At 42.8% G+C, this 14,586-nt stretch overlaps 2 protein-coding genes across 2 annotated transcripts in view; one reads left to right on the top strand and one right to left on the bottom strand.

Annotated features, from left to right (window-relative positions):
• Krr1 (KRR1 small subunit processome component homolog) lies at positions 1-12,942 on the top strand. The gene is made up of 10 exons (XM_028759003.1): positions 1-219; positions 2,424-2,596; positions 3,724-3,858; positions 4,097-4,222; positions 4,301-4,384; positions 5,719-5,775; positions 6,510-6,680; positions 10,117-10,194; positions 10,281-10,374; positions 11,437-12,942. Exons 1-10 carry the CDS (start codon positions 138-140, stop codon positions 11,577-11,579), a joined length of 1,143 nt encoding a protein of 380 aa, XP_028614836.1. The 5' UTR covers positions 1-137; the 3' UTR covers positions 11,580-12,942.
• Glipr1 (GLI pathogenesis related 1) overlaps positions 11,987-14,586 on the bottom strand; it is a 16,295-nt gene continuing 13,695 nt past the window's right edge. The window contains exons 5-7 of the mRNA XM_028759004.1: positions 13,551-13,636; positions 12,683-12,709; positions 11,987-12,587 (exon numbers count right to left, since the gene is read on the bottom strand). Coding sequence (XP_028614837.1) covers positions 12,433-12,587; positions 12,683-12,709; positions 13,551-13,636 — 268 coding nt within the window. The 3' untranslated portion in view covers positions 11,987-12,432. The remainder of the gene's footprint in view (positions 12,588-12,682; positions 12,710-13,550; positions 13,637-14,586) is intronic.

Here is a 14,586-nt window from a genome sequence, read left to right on the forward strand (position 1 = left end):
TTGGCTTCCTGTTTGTCTGAGCCGAGACCGCGCAGATTTCGTCCCCATTATCCGGAACTCCTTTTGCATTTTAGAGATTGTAACCGGCGGGATTAAAGAACAGTTCCACTTCCGTTGCCACCGGAAGCAGTCGTAGGATGGCAACTTCTGTGGAGGAGCCTGCCAAAGAAGCTCGGAAAAGTGACTCTCGGCCGCAGAAACAGAAGCATGAGAACCAAGGTGAGGTAGAGCGAGAACCGAAGCCTGGAGCTGGTGGATCTCGAAGCGTCATTTTTCTTTCCTTGGCTGCGCACTTGGGTTAAGCCTCCTTTCGACTGTTAAGTGCCCGCGGTAGCAATTCCCGATAACTGGGGGGTGTTGACTGCGCCGGCCACGTGTTGCTAACGCAGTGTTTTTGCCGGGGACTGTCCCTGTCAAGTGTAGCTAATGTGTCTTCTGTCACCCGTAAAAGCATGAGGATTCAGAGATTGTGGAAGGCGCGGCAGAACTTTGTTGAACTCTGGGAAGGGAAAGTTGGGAGGATGCGGATCAGGATCAGGTGGGAAAGATAATCCTCACGTACGGTGAGCGCTGATGGTGAAGAGTGAGGCGGACAGGGAACGTTGTGGACGGAGCTAAATGGGAAGTTTTGTCAGAACTTTTATCTGATTATTAAATTGTTAGGTAACACTGCTCAGTCTTTAGCCTTGACCGCTTGATTTTTGATTTTTTGCTGCTCTAGTTTGATTGCTTTCTTCCGTTATGAGAGTTTGGTTTTTACCTACCTTCGATAAAAAAAATTAGATCTTTGCTTTTAAAAACTACGTAAAGTACAGCAGGGACTATAGGATCGGAAACTGAATTGCAGGGTATCTTTAAGTTATGCTAATGCTACCGGAAGGAGCTGTGCCAGGTGTTTTTTTTTTTTTCTTTGTTTTAGGAAAGGTTTGTTTAGGTTCACAATGTGAGGGTATATGGTGTGGAAGCTGGGCCAGCACAACTCTCTAATAGATGAGATTTTTCATTGCTCCAAATTTACAGTGATTTTTTTTTATTTCACTTTTGAAAATGTGCTATTTGGTAGATAAGAAAAAGATACAATTTCAGATACAGATTGTGTTTTTAACTGGGTTTTGCCAATGACTGATAAGTTGCCGTTGTAATAGTTGGAGCTATTAGTGTTTCCGGTGTTGTGACGGTGGCTTTTATTTCGTTTGCCTGTTTCAGTGCTTTGGTAGGTGGCCCCTTTCCCTTTTACCAATTGACAGCACTTGAACTGTTTAACTTGGATCAGGACACACTCATAATGCAATTCATGTTCCTGGTTTTTATAGGGTGTTAGTTTGCATTTTTAAAAAGAAGGTATTGGAGAATGAATGGTTTATGAGGACCCATTGTCAGGAGTTTGAATCAGAGGTTGCAGAGTGGGCATGAGTGGAAGTAGAAAGCACATTTTCTTACCTGGGGCTGATAACGCTGGCCAAGGGCCTGCCTTTCAGACCTCAGTGGTTTATAAGGACAGGATGAGATTGTTTAAGCACACATCTCCGGGCCTCACCCCAGAGATGCTGATTCACTCTGCCTGGGATGGAGCCCCATCAACAAACTCCCACAGGTGTGCTGATGCTTCAAGATCACGGATCGTTCTCTTTGGGTCGAGTTAGCGTGTAGCTATTGGACTTGAGGGCTTTGTAAAGATCTGGGACAGGGAGTTTTGAGAAGTGATGCAGGCTCTCTGGTGATCTCATATAGTTGTCAGGATTCTAGGCCCTTGCAGCTTTAGTCCCTCTGGCCTGTCAGTCCTTTTGGTTTGAATATCTTCTTCTACAAAACAGAAAAAGTAAAAGTGCCATTTCTTTTATGGATGAAAGTGTTATAAACAGCTCTTTGGGAATCCTAAAATTCTATCACAGTGGTTGTTAATTGATATTGTATACCAGAATCCACTTTTAGGAATTTTACACACACATACACACATACACACAGAGAGAGAGAGAAGGAGAGGGAGAGGGAGGGAGGAGAAGGGAGAGAGAGAGACATGTGGCGGTGGAGGGCTTTGTACCAAGAAAATCAGAAAGGTTATTAATAATAAGGGATAAAAGTCATAATAGGGTGTTTGAAGCACATTATAGTGCAGTGTCGTAGTAATTGCTGTCTACTAATGCACCCCCGTTAGAGTGGATACAAGGGTGCATCCTTGTTCTCAAAGAACTTGTTCTGATGAGGCGACCACAGTATACTCAGATGGTCCTTTTACATAGCATGATGATGATGATGATGATGATGATGATGATGACAGAGCCATGGTCCTGATGCTGAATAATGTAAAAGCCAGGGAAGCAGATATGAAGCAATACATTGGGAATCTTATGAAGATGTGCACAGAGTGTGCACCCTGTGTGAAAGACCATTAATGTGTGATGTGTAAATTCTTTCTTCTGTAGATGAGGCAGAGCTCCTCACTGTTCCTGATGGTTGGAAGGAGCCAGCTTTTTCCAAAGAGGACAATCCCAGAGGACTCTTGGAGGAAAGCAGCTTTGCAACCTTGTTCCCAAAATACCGAGAGGCTTACCTGAAGGAGTGCTGGCCTTTGGTCCAGAAAGCCTTGAATGAACATGTATGCTTGTTTTACACAATTCTTTTGAGAGTTTGCTCTTGCTTATGCCTTTCCTTTCTGTGTGCGCTGGTGGATTTGGGTTTCAGAAATGCCAACATAGCTGGTTAATTTGGTTCCTTTGGTATTTAAAAGAATCTAGGTAACCTTTATTCTTAGAATTCATTCATTTTTACTTTTGTGCATAATAAAGTATTTTGAGAAATACCTATCGTCTTAATATTTTAGAGGTTTCTCAAGCTGTTTAGAATTACCTGTTCCATCCAAAATTTCAAATGCCTTTTGTAAGCAGTTGTGGTTATCATGTACTTATGTACTTGGCGAGTTTGAGCCAAGCGTGTTTCAAGTTTTACACAACACACGCTGGTGCACCCAGATTTTCCGTGCTTGCCTCCTGCTGACAAGTCTCCAGAGTGCTGGTGTTGAGATACTCACTGCTCACCGTGATGCAGGGCTCTTCTGAATGTGTCACAAGTCAGAAAAGAGCATTTTTTCTCTGCTCTGTTAAATCCAGTTCTTGGGGCTGTGGAGATCGCTCAGGTGGTGATGTGCTTGTAATGCTAGCACCAGGACTGGAGTTCCATTCCCAGAACCCATGTAAGCAGCCAGAGATGGAAGCAGAGACCTGAGGCTCACGGGCTAGCCGACAGCTAACTTGGTGAGCTCCAGGCAGTGCCTGGAGAGCGACACCGGAGTTGAGCCCTGGCCTCCATATGTACATGTGCATGAATGTGCACTCTCCCTCCTCATGCTCTCCTGTGCACACAGGAGGAATTATTCTTTAAACATGTGGTTCCTGTTATTGAGAGTTAGTGCTCATTTTTGCTAATTATTGATTCTTTGTAAACCTGTGATAATTTGTTTTGTATTTAGTCCCTTAACCAGGTAGAAAGGAATTGGAAAGGGAAATTCACTTCTCAGGGTTACAGTTGCTTCAGTTTCTTGCATCCTGCCGAACGTGAAATTAATCAGTTATTCACCATTTGTATTTAACAGCCCAGCTTATTCTGGGAGGGAGTTGAGAGCTTTGGTAGTTAGCTTTCGGGCACAGAGGTTCATAGTTTGGTTGGCATCGGCTCTATAATGACCTACAACTGAACCTGTTTTGGGTTCTTTCCTTCTTTTTGTAGCATGTTAAAGCAACGCTGGACTTGATTGAGGGTAGCATGACCGTTTGTACAACAAAGAAGACTTTTGACCCTTACATCATCATTAGGGCCCGAGACCTAATAAAGCTCTTGGCAAGGAGCGTCTCATTTGAACAGGTGTGTCTGGGTCGGGGGATTAACTTGGTGAGCTCTGGGCCACTGAGAGACTCTGCTCACAGAAACAAGGTGGGCAGGGCCTCAGGGAAGCCTGGGGGCTTGTTCCACAGCCTGGGATGCTGTGTCTTTCCATCTGCCCTCCTCCCTCCTTCAGATCGTCATGTTCGTACTTGTATTTTATTAGCCTGCACTTGGAAAAGAGGAAGGCTGATGCTTTTGTTTTTCCTTCTCCTAAAAGGCAGTTCGGATACTTCAGGATGACGTTGCCTGTGACATCATTAAAATCGGCTCTCTGGTGAGAAATAAAGAGAGATTTGTGAAAAGAAGACAGCGGCTTATTGGTCCCAAAGGATCTACATTGAAGGTACTTGTCATTACTGAGGCCTGGGCATCTCTACCGTTGACTCAGTGCACTGAGTTTGAACTTGCTCTTTTGATTCAGGCACTGGAACTCCTGACAAACTGTTACGTGATGGTTCAGGGGAACACTGTCTCCGCCATCGGACCGTTCAGCGGCCTGAAGGAGGTGAGAGCCAGGACCTGGTGCTTCCACCACCACAGATGAAGTGACTTGGTTGTCATGTAATTGTTCCTCAGTTTGGATTTTTAGAGTGTGCTTTGATTTCTAATTTGTAAATTGTTCCAACACTCCTGGAACCCAAGGGGCAACCTTTGACAGCTGTGGAGACATGCAGTTCTGAGTTAGGTCTGTGCGTCGTCATCCTTCCCACTGTAAGATTTAAGGGGTAGTTCAGATCCTAGTAGCTCACCTAAGAGACACTGCTGTCCACACAAGGTGTCAGCACTGGGATTCTGAGCAGAGGCCCTGATAGTGTAGTAACGCGTGTAACCAGCAGAGGTCAGACTCTGAAACCTTTCCCTTTAAGGCACAGGATCTCTTGTTTTAGTGGTTTTATAAACATCTCTGTACCTTCTCAACTGTTTTGAGAATACCCATGGGACATAGCTTCTTGTCAGGTCCTGTTCTTACCGTGTTTAACTGGATCTGCTGTGCGGTTTGCCTCCCTCTTGGAATGCCTTTAGTAGTAATTCTGATGGCTTCTCTCTCATAAATTGCCTACTCTTTTCTAATGGAGCAATAATAACATATCAAATACTTTACAGTTTTAAATTTTTTGAAATATTTTACTTAATTCTTACAGTAGATGTGAGATATAGTTTTACATATGTAAAACTGTATTTTACGTATGTAAGCTGAAATGGGAATATTAACCGACTCTTACGTGATGTGGTAGTTCTAGGATTATCATGTATTATAGTAATGACAATTGCTATTTCTGCAACGCTCAAAATCCAACCCAAAGCCTTAAGCACAATAGGCATGCTCTCTCCTACTGAGCTGTAGCCCCTGTGCCAGGATTTGAATCCTTGTCTTTTTTGTTTGTTTTGTTTGTTTTGTTTTGTTTTTCGAGACAGGGTTTCTCTGTATAGCCCTGGCTGTCCTGGAACTCACTCTGTAGACCAGGTTGGCCTTGAACTCAGAAATCCGCCTGCCTCTGCCTCCCAAGTGCTGGGATTAAAGGCGTACGCCACCACTGCCTAGCGAACCCTCTTCTTTTGACTCTAAATCCAGCTGTCTTGCCCTAAGTCAGTGGTACCTCTAGGGCCTTGGGTATTTTGTTAGTTGTTTACTATCTGGTCATAGTCATGAAACATGCTTTGCTTGAAAAAGTTGACTGCTGTTACAGAAGATGGAGAAGCCACTGAGAACAAGTGAAGAAAGTGTCTTCATTGTGGCGACAGTCTCTGATTCGTGGGCTATTTTACAGGAGCTTAATCCTCTTCTGTCCACTTAGTTGAAATCTTTGTGACTGCTTCATTTCTCTTTGTAAATTCCAGGTTCGAAAAGTAGTCCTTGATACCATGAAGAATATCCACCCAATTTATAACATTAAAGTGAGTCTTGTTTATACATTATTAATTACTGATTGCCAGACTTCTAGCTTCACAAATTAAAGATTAAATGTTGTATGGAAATGTAGTATGCAGAGAGCTGGAACAGAGGTGTTTTTGGGGAATTGGGGATAGAATTTGTCCCAGCACACTCTACCCCGCCTTCCTTTGGAGCTTGTATGTCTCTTGTAACTATGGAAAGAGATACTGTTCTTTACTGTAGTGTTCTAATACAGTGAAGAGAAGCCTCTCAGAACTGATTACAGGCGGTGAAGTAGGAGTCTGGACTTTCAGGTTGCAGGAAAGCTTCCTTTGGGATATAATGCTCGCCCTGTGAGTGCAGAGACACTGACTGGGCCGGAATGCAGCCATAGTGCAGTGAGCTGTCTGGCAATAGGTGCTTATGGGGAATGCACTTATGCTTCAGGAAGATCAGGGTAAGACTGATTTAAATTCCTGGGACTTACGATGCCTCTGTTGATACCAAAAGCTCCCACTCACAGGAAGCACCAGCTAATTAAGCACCGACTGTCCCTGTTATCAAGTTGAATTTTAATGAACAATGTCAGGGAAGCCGGGCTTTGTCTTCATACGATGTCTTCCTTTGATCTAGACTCTTTCCGATACTTGGCCAGTTGTGTACGTTAGTTTCATTCTGAGCACACGAGGAGCAGTGTGACGATGATGATGTATGAACTGTAAGATATATGGTTTTATCTCTGTGTATGTGCCTAAAGACCTTGATGATTAAACGGGAGTTGGCCAAAGATTCCGAGTTACGATCGCAAAGTTGGGAAAGATTTTTACCACAGTTCAAGCACAAGAATGTGAATAAACGCAAGGAACCGAAGAAGAAGAGCGTCAAGAAGGAGTACACGCCCTTCCCTCCGCCACAGCCAGAAAGTCAGGTCAGTGGCGAGTGCTGTGTGCGGATGAAACTAACTGCTTTATCCTGGTTTTGGAAACATTGGAGTTTGGGCTGGCTGTGGGTGTGCATGTGTTTAGGACGTGAGAACCAAGGGTCTGGGAGTGGGCATCCCACTGTGAGTAAACTGTTGGGAGTAGTGTCAGGCAGCCCGGGTTCTGTAGCTAAAAGCTACCTAGGGATTTAACATTTTCTGACCTTGTGCTGTATCATTTTAAAGTCTTAACTCCAACAAGTGTTTGTTGCTGTTGTTCTAAGTTCTAGGTTCTTTCCTGTTTGTCAGCTGTCTTCTGGTCCTCTCCTTCACACTCACAGCCAGAATCCCCTCTCCTTTCTTCTCCCTCTGTCTCATGTACACATTCTTTAGCCACACCCTCCCAGGAAAACTCAAAAACTGGAGTCAGACAAAAAATGAAAGTGGAGAAGAGTCGTGCCTTTGGATTACATTCACTAAAAGTTTGTGTCTCCAGCTTCTGCGAGGCCTAACTATGTGGCAGTCCTTTGTGTGCCCTTTCAGACCTGACAAATCCAGCCTTCTACAGCTCTGGAATATTTGAGGTCATCAGAAAAGAATTCCTTAGACTCCCCCTTGTCTCGAGTTTCCCCTGACTTATGTAAAGTCCTTCTTCATGCTTGAATTGGATCTGTCTGGGATCTTGTTTTACTGCTTATTCCCCTTTGCCTGTATCTTGACAGTGTTCAGTCTTTTCTATGTCGTTTTTGATTTAAACATGAACCATTTTCTGGCCACCATCTTCCATTCCTCACTGACCCGTGCTTGGAGTAATCAGGGAAACCCTTAAGGCCAGTGATTGAGGGAGGGTGTTTGTAATGAGACAGCAGTGGGAATGCCGAGCAGTGGTGTCTGTTCTGGGAAGGAGGGAAAGTGAGAGCAATGGAGCACTATTACACCACAGGGGTGGGTGCCAGTGTACCCTGCTCTTTATACAGCTCTGTGCCAAGTCCTGAGATCAGGGATTGTGCTGCCTCTGCTTTTTCTCCTTTCCCAAGATTGCTTTGACTAAAGATCTCCTGTGCTTCCATATGGACTTTAGGATTGCCTCTTCCCATCTGTGAACTCCATGGGTTGCTGTGACACGGGTGACACGGACATTCATCAGTATTAATTCCATGAATCTATTAACAGGGAAGATCTTTCCATCTTACTCTTGCGACTATTTCATTGGTGTTCTATAATGTCCATTGCAGAGGTCTTTTTATTTTCTTACTAAGTTTCCTGGTGTGCGTGCACACGTGTGTTGTAGGTGGTTCTAGTGAGTAAGGTAGCTTCCTGGCCTTCCCCTCACGTGCTTCCCTGGACAACATGAATGTAGCCGCTACATTTGTAGGTGGATGTCCTCTTGTAATATCAAAAGATTGGATACCCTTGAATTTAGTAAATTTATTACTGCGGATAGAAGAGCTCAGGGCTTTGAATGCTGACTTTGTATCCTTTCCTAAGTTCATGCATCAGTTTTAAATGTTCAGACGGCGTACTTAGTTCTATGTAATTAAATGCATAAACAGACTGGCTGCCTACTTGCCTGCCTCTGGTGCAATGCTGAATGAAAGCATTCAGTTCTTAAAAGTTTAAGAATTGAGCATTGAGGCCATTTGGTGGTCCTGGGCTTTTTTCCTTTATTAGGAAACTTGATACTCATTTAAACTTTGCCATTGACTGATTTGTAAATGCCTAGAACATTTTCCCCTCAAGTTTTGTAACTAACATGTAGTTGTGTAGTAACTGCTCCTGAATTTTTGTGTTTAGTTAATACGGGTTTTAATATCCCCTTTTCCTAATTGTTTTAATTGGGTCTTCCCTCTCTCTCTGGTATTGATTGTTGTCCTATGGTCTTCTATCTTTATTTCTGACTAGTCAGTCAGTGTTGGCCCAGAGGTGCCACAGGAAAGCTGGTAGGAACCTGAGTACCCCCTTCATGTCACACGAGTCCCCACAGGACTGCACAGGTTGGGAGGGATGGTGCAGAAGCAGAACCGTCATTATGTTGTTCCTTTGATGGCATTGTGTACCCAAGAGCTGGAGCAAAGTTTTAGGCTCTCACTACGGATAGTTCAAGGTGTGATGTTCAAACCACAGCTGCCCTAGGCCCCTCTGTGAATCCGTCTTGGAATACAGCAGCAAATACAGTAGGTTTTTGTTCTGTGGGTTAGAGAGCAGGGACCATTGCGGTGCCTGTCTCCAGCCCTAACTGCTTTACATTCATATTTCTGACGATCCCCTGGATTTCCACAAGGCGAGCACCTTGAAGAGGGTGGTTCCCTGTCCCAACACTCATCCCTCACAGTACAAGACACCCACCAAACATGGGTCATCATTACTGTGCTGGGCCAAGTCAGTTTCATCAGATAACTCAGTGTGGTGGAGAGTCTGGGTTGGCACACAGAAATGTACATTGTTTGTGATCCCTAGATCAGTCTCTTCCTAAAGCTGTAGCCCCTGGGCAGTATTGCCAGGTCCTGGTTACTGCTGGGCTAGTGTGCAAACTTCAGGTTATTTACCTTAGTGGGTTGGTGTGAGGATTGCCCTAAGTCTGCTGGCAATTTCCCTTTCATCCTATTGTTCAGTAGCTATGATATTTGTGGTATTTTGTGTCCTTGTGCCACTGTTGGTGGGCTTTGTAATAGTATATAATACTTGAGTCTCTCACTGATACTCCATGTGCTCATTCACCCCAAAACAAGGCTATATACCCATTACTTTGGCTCTTTTTTGTAGAGGGAGGGGCCCCATAAGTTTCTTTAAACAGCAGTGCCTCCCCTGACGTGTGCTCACACCTCTCCCACGTCTGAGATTGTGAGCAAGTTATTTTATCTGACCTGTCCGTGGGTCAGTGTCCTCATGCCTAAGTGAGGTAATGACACCGACCTCAAGGAACTTTGAAGTGAAAAGTACAAGAATTAAGACAGTGGCTTTGTTTGGGTCCCCTCTTCCTCTTGGCTTCTCCCCTCTCCTCTGAGACAGGGTCTAGTCCTGTAGCTCTGGCCTTGAGTGACATCCTCCTGCCTTATCCTCCCTGGGTGTGTGGACCAAAAGCATGCACAGCCACACCTGGCTTAGAGCCTTTCCCTGTCCTTTTGTGCTGTAGCTTCTATCCTTTCTAAGTCACACTCCACCTTCTTGGAGCCTCAGGTTCCCCTAAACTCATCTGACTCCTTTTCACACTTTTCCGGCCCCCCACCTTTGGTCCTACCGGAATTAATCAGCTGTGTGGTTCACAAACAGCGCCCTCTATCCTAGCTCCATGTTCGCATTAACCTCAGCATGGATTTACCTCCTATGTGAATAGTAATTAATCAGAATTGATGCACACTCTCTCTAACCCCAAGGATACTGACTTCTTAGGAAATTCCCTTCTCTACATTATTTCTGGTCTAACTGTAAATACTGTTTCTGATAGATTGATAAAGAATTGGCTAGTGGTGAATACTTTTTGAAGGCGAATCAGAAGAAGCGGCAGAAAATGGAAGCAATAAAGGTAAGGACTTTTCAGATCACACACAGCATCAGCAGCACAGTCTGTTATCAGTAGTGTTTTAACTAAGGCGTTTCTCACCGATGTAGGCTAAGCAAGCAGAAGCTCTTACGAAGAGGCAGGAAGAACGAAATAAAGCATTTATTCCACCTAAGGAAAAGCCAGCTGTGAAGCCAAAGGAAGGTAAGATATCTGTGGTATATGACGAACTACCCCAGAGCACATATCAGCCTCTAAGAAACGACTGGTTTCATCAGCTGTGTTAATTACTCACGAGCCTAGGCAAAAGTGACCATCAAGGTTTTTTATAATCTTGGTGGCTGCCCTGTGCTGGGGTAACATTCCTTATTGGAAAAGATGTAACCCCAGAGCCACGGGTCATCTCTGTGAAGATACCAAACACTGTTGCCATGCTTCAGAGGCCTTTCCCAGCTGTGGCTTCAAAGCCCCTTTCTGTGTTAACACATACTTCTTCTCATCATCTTAAAGTCTGAATAATGTGTCAAGAGGGAAAACCTCAGGTCACCCCTTAACCACATCTGTTCTCTCTATAGCACTTGTCAGAGTCACCTTCCAAAGCCAACCTTTGCACAAGGAGGGGGGAAACACAATTTAAGTACTTTAGTCATTAGTGATGGTTGCACAGCTGTCAAAGTTGTAGCTGTCCCATGGAGTGGAGGTTTATTTTTTAAAATGTCTGAACCTCCTGGGTCTAGGCTGTTTGGATGGTACATTTTTAAGTTTTAATTCTTTCATGGTAAGAAAAAGTTGCATCCTTTTAAAATTGTTTTCTGTATTTAGTTCAGCCTTTTGACACTGGTAAAACAGTTTGGCCTGTTAAAAACTGTAATGTGACAGCATCTAGTGGTCTCATTAACAAAATCATGTTAATATGCTAGCTTAATTTGATAAGCCTTGTTAAGTATAGAGCCCTTCTAGCTTTTGTAACTTTAACTTTTCATGAAATATAATTTTTAAATTACTTTGTGTGTGGTGTGGAAAATTGGCTTCCTGATGAATGAATACTTTAAAGTTCCAAAATACAAAATCATTTGTAATGTGTAGTACAAATCAAGTAATGTGTAAAGAATGGAGTTTGTAACTGAATTCGACATACTGTCTGTCGTGACGTTTCATCTGCATGATTGTTGCGTCTCTCAACTTGAGGGACCAGCTGTTCTTAGACGGCTCTGTTTCATAGTAAAAATATAATCTGAAATTTGCATCTATTTTAAACGTTTGCAGCTTCTACTGAAACTAAGATTGATGTGGCTGCTATCAAGGAAAAGGTTAAGAAAGCAAAGGCCAAGAAACTGGGCGCTCTCACAGCAGAGGAAGTCAAGCTCAAGATGGAGGCTGACCAAAAGAAACAGAAGAGAAAAAAGTAACATTGGAAACAATGCCGATTGTTCTAGGGTGTTTCCTTTTGTAAAGGATTCTGAGACACAAAAGCTTTAACTGAGTCGAACTCAGAAAATCATGACCAGTTTGCTTCTGTTCAAGGACGTATCTTTGTAAATACATGGTGTAGATACTTATGTGTACATTGTGCCCAACCAGTTCCAGACAGGTTTTGCCTAGATGTTTTAGGAATACCTGTTATTTTAAATTGTACAGATTTTTGGAATGAGACTATTAATTCATCAAATCCAATGTTTGTTGCCATTGGCTGTTCTTTATAAGCATACCCAAAACATTTGTTTTTTAGGCAAATACTTCGAAAATTTCCATTCTATTTCTTTTGTTAATTTTACTCCAGGATTACAACAACAAAAAACAACCCATAAACAGAAAATCCAAGGCCTCTAAACCAAATTTATTCTGATTGACGAAATGATACCGGAAAAATGTATATGGCTATCTACCCTACATGTAAGCCTGTGCACACCTGGTCCCCGCCCCCGGAGGCTAGAGGAGGGCATAGAATGCACTGGAACTAGAGGTGTCGGTGGTAATGAGACACAGTGATGGGGCTAGAAATCAGACACCGGGCTTCACAAGAGCAGCAAGTATTTTTGACAGCAACTGGACTTAGAATTATCAAAGATTTACAGAAATCTGTTAGATTTCCCAGGAGTACGTTACTGAAAGTCTACCTGTAGAAACCTGGTCAGTCCGAATTCATAATGTAGAAAGACAAGTTAACTCTGTAGACTTAGAAAACTAAGTTCTTTTGACTAAGATTTTATTGAAACATTTTAAAATAGCCACATATGAGTAAGCTGTTCCCCAACCATGGCATTAGTCCAAAAGAACTAAGTTAGGATATTTGTGCTTTACCCAAATGGTAATTATAACACACAGTAATAGAAGAACTGACTTAGCAATGAGAAAGAGAGATGTGTATCTGTTACGTAGATATATAGGCCAGTCTGGATAATCAACAGAGTGGTAACCTGTGAAACAAACAAGAACGTACTTAGTTTCTCATGATGTGCTAACCCAGCCTACATAGTGCCCCGTGAAAACTGTTTAAGGTTTGCATACGTACGTGAGACCTGATCCCGTCGTGGGTTAGCTGTAAAACCGGAATTAAGAAAAAGTTAGGTATAGGGGATCAATCCAGTTTTAGCTGCTGGGTCAGTATGGTAATTTTCTTAGTCTTTTTATATAAACTTGTTATGTGAATTTTTGTACAAAAGAAATACTATCAGAATGACTGGAAAAATTTAATATGACACAGCTACCAGATGCATTTGACTTTGAGCTATGGTTGAAACTAAAGATTAAAATATGATTTGTTTTAAATAACTCAATTGAAGTATTTTCTTTAATTAAAGTAGTTTGTTAGCTCCTCCCCAAGTGTAAGGAAACTGTTTATGATGAATGCTGTAGCAGTTTCTCATCAACCCAGCAGGACACCAGAGTCTCAGCAGGGCATCTCTCTTATCAAAAGTCACAATGTCTCTCCCTTCCTTCTAAGCACTCCTATCCCAGCCCTGCTGCAGTGAGGCAGTCTTTCAGATGTGGCAGCAAAGAACCATGGGATTGGCATAGCTGCCGTAGCTTTTGGCTCCCTTCACACTGTGGAAAAATAGACGTCTTAAATCTGTTAAATCAGACATGTGATTGTTAGTTACAGCCGTCTAGAAATTAGCTACTGAGTGAAGATTCGCAGCTCTCCACAATGCTTGCCAGACTTCTCTCATTTCCCTGCAGCTCCAGCTTTGGCTAGTCTGGCTTACCTGCCAGTGTGGAGAGATACAAGACCTGCAGACCTGTAGCATTCTCCTCCAACCTTCTGTGTGTGCATCTTTTCTTTATGCCTAGTGTTTTGAGCTCCTTTCTGAATCATACCAAGGCCAACTCAAAACACATGCTTATACCTTAATTCTATAGAAAGTTTTTATCTTACTTACTGCAGAGATTGTTCAGACACTTGTCATCTTTTGGGCAGTTACTGCAAGTGGCTCCTTGCTTATATGGCCATGTTGGGTAATTTCCTCTGTAAAACAGAAGACCGTTAGTAGAGGGGCCCCCAACACAATTGCACTTCACTCCGAATGTCTGACCAAACCCCAATGATGAGATGGATGAAGATTCAGGAGGCTAATGAAATGTATAGAGATGGAAGCACGTGGAAGGTTGCTAGTATCTGGAGGGCCCATGGTTCGTGAACTCTGTTCATGAACTTTGTATAGTTTGTACCGTCATATTTATACCATCATATCTATGAGGACTCTTGAGAAGGAATTATTTTTGTTTCTGTTTAGCAGGTAAGGAAACTGAAGATCCTAGAGATTAATAATTTGCCAAAGATGTCAGTTTACATGTGTGAACCAGAAAAAAAAACCCTAGAAATGTCATTATGTTGGGCTCTTTCTGCCTAACTGATAGCATGTGTGCTTACTTCCACCCAAACACTGCCTGATCCTAGAAAAGCTACTATACATTGTATGTATTTTCTGGGTACCAGGCCATCATGGTTTTTACCAGATAGACCATTCAGCTGGGTGAATGACCTCCAAAAGAAAAAGATGGGAAAACTAGAAACAATTTATTTATATAAACGTGATAGTCACTGATAAACTATTACATAATCAGATATCTAAGGGCTAGAGAGAGCTTAGTACTTGATACCTCTAAACATGTTGGACTTTTGTCTGTGCATAAGATGAGGAGGATAACTTACCATTTTTGCAGTATTGGAGACTAAATTTAAAGTTTCATCCCTGCTAGGCAAATGCTCTATCAGTATACCACATCCCCTAGCCCCAACCCCCAAAAGCTAATTTCTGAAGCAACTTTAACGTGAAACCAAACGAGATTAGAAGATACAGACGTGTGTATATCTATGCATGTGGGACTGGGAATGAGATTACAGTTATGGTATCTTTCACTGTTAAAAAAGCACAACACTCCATAAACAGCCTAAGTTGTAGAATGGTTGTGATT

This window comes from Grammomys surdaster, unplaced genomic scaffold, assembly GCF_004785775.1.
Source record: "Grammomys surdaster isolate TR1022 unplaced genomic scaffold, NIH_TR_1.0 126271, whole genome shotgun sequence".
Taxonomy (NCBI): domain Eukaryota; kingdom Metazoa; phylum Chordata; class Mammalia; order Rodentia; family Muridae; genus Grammomys; species Grammomys surdaster.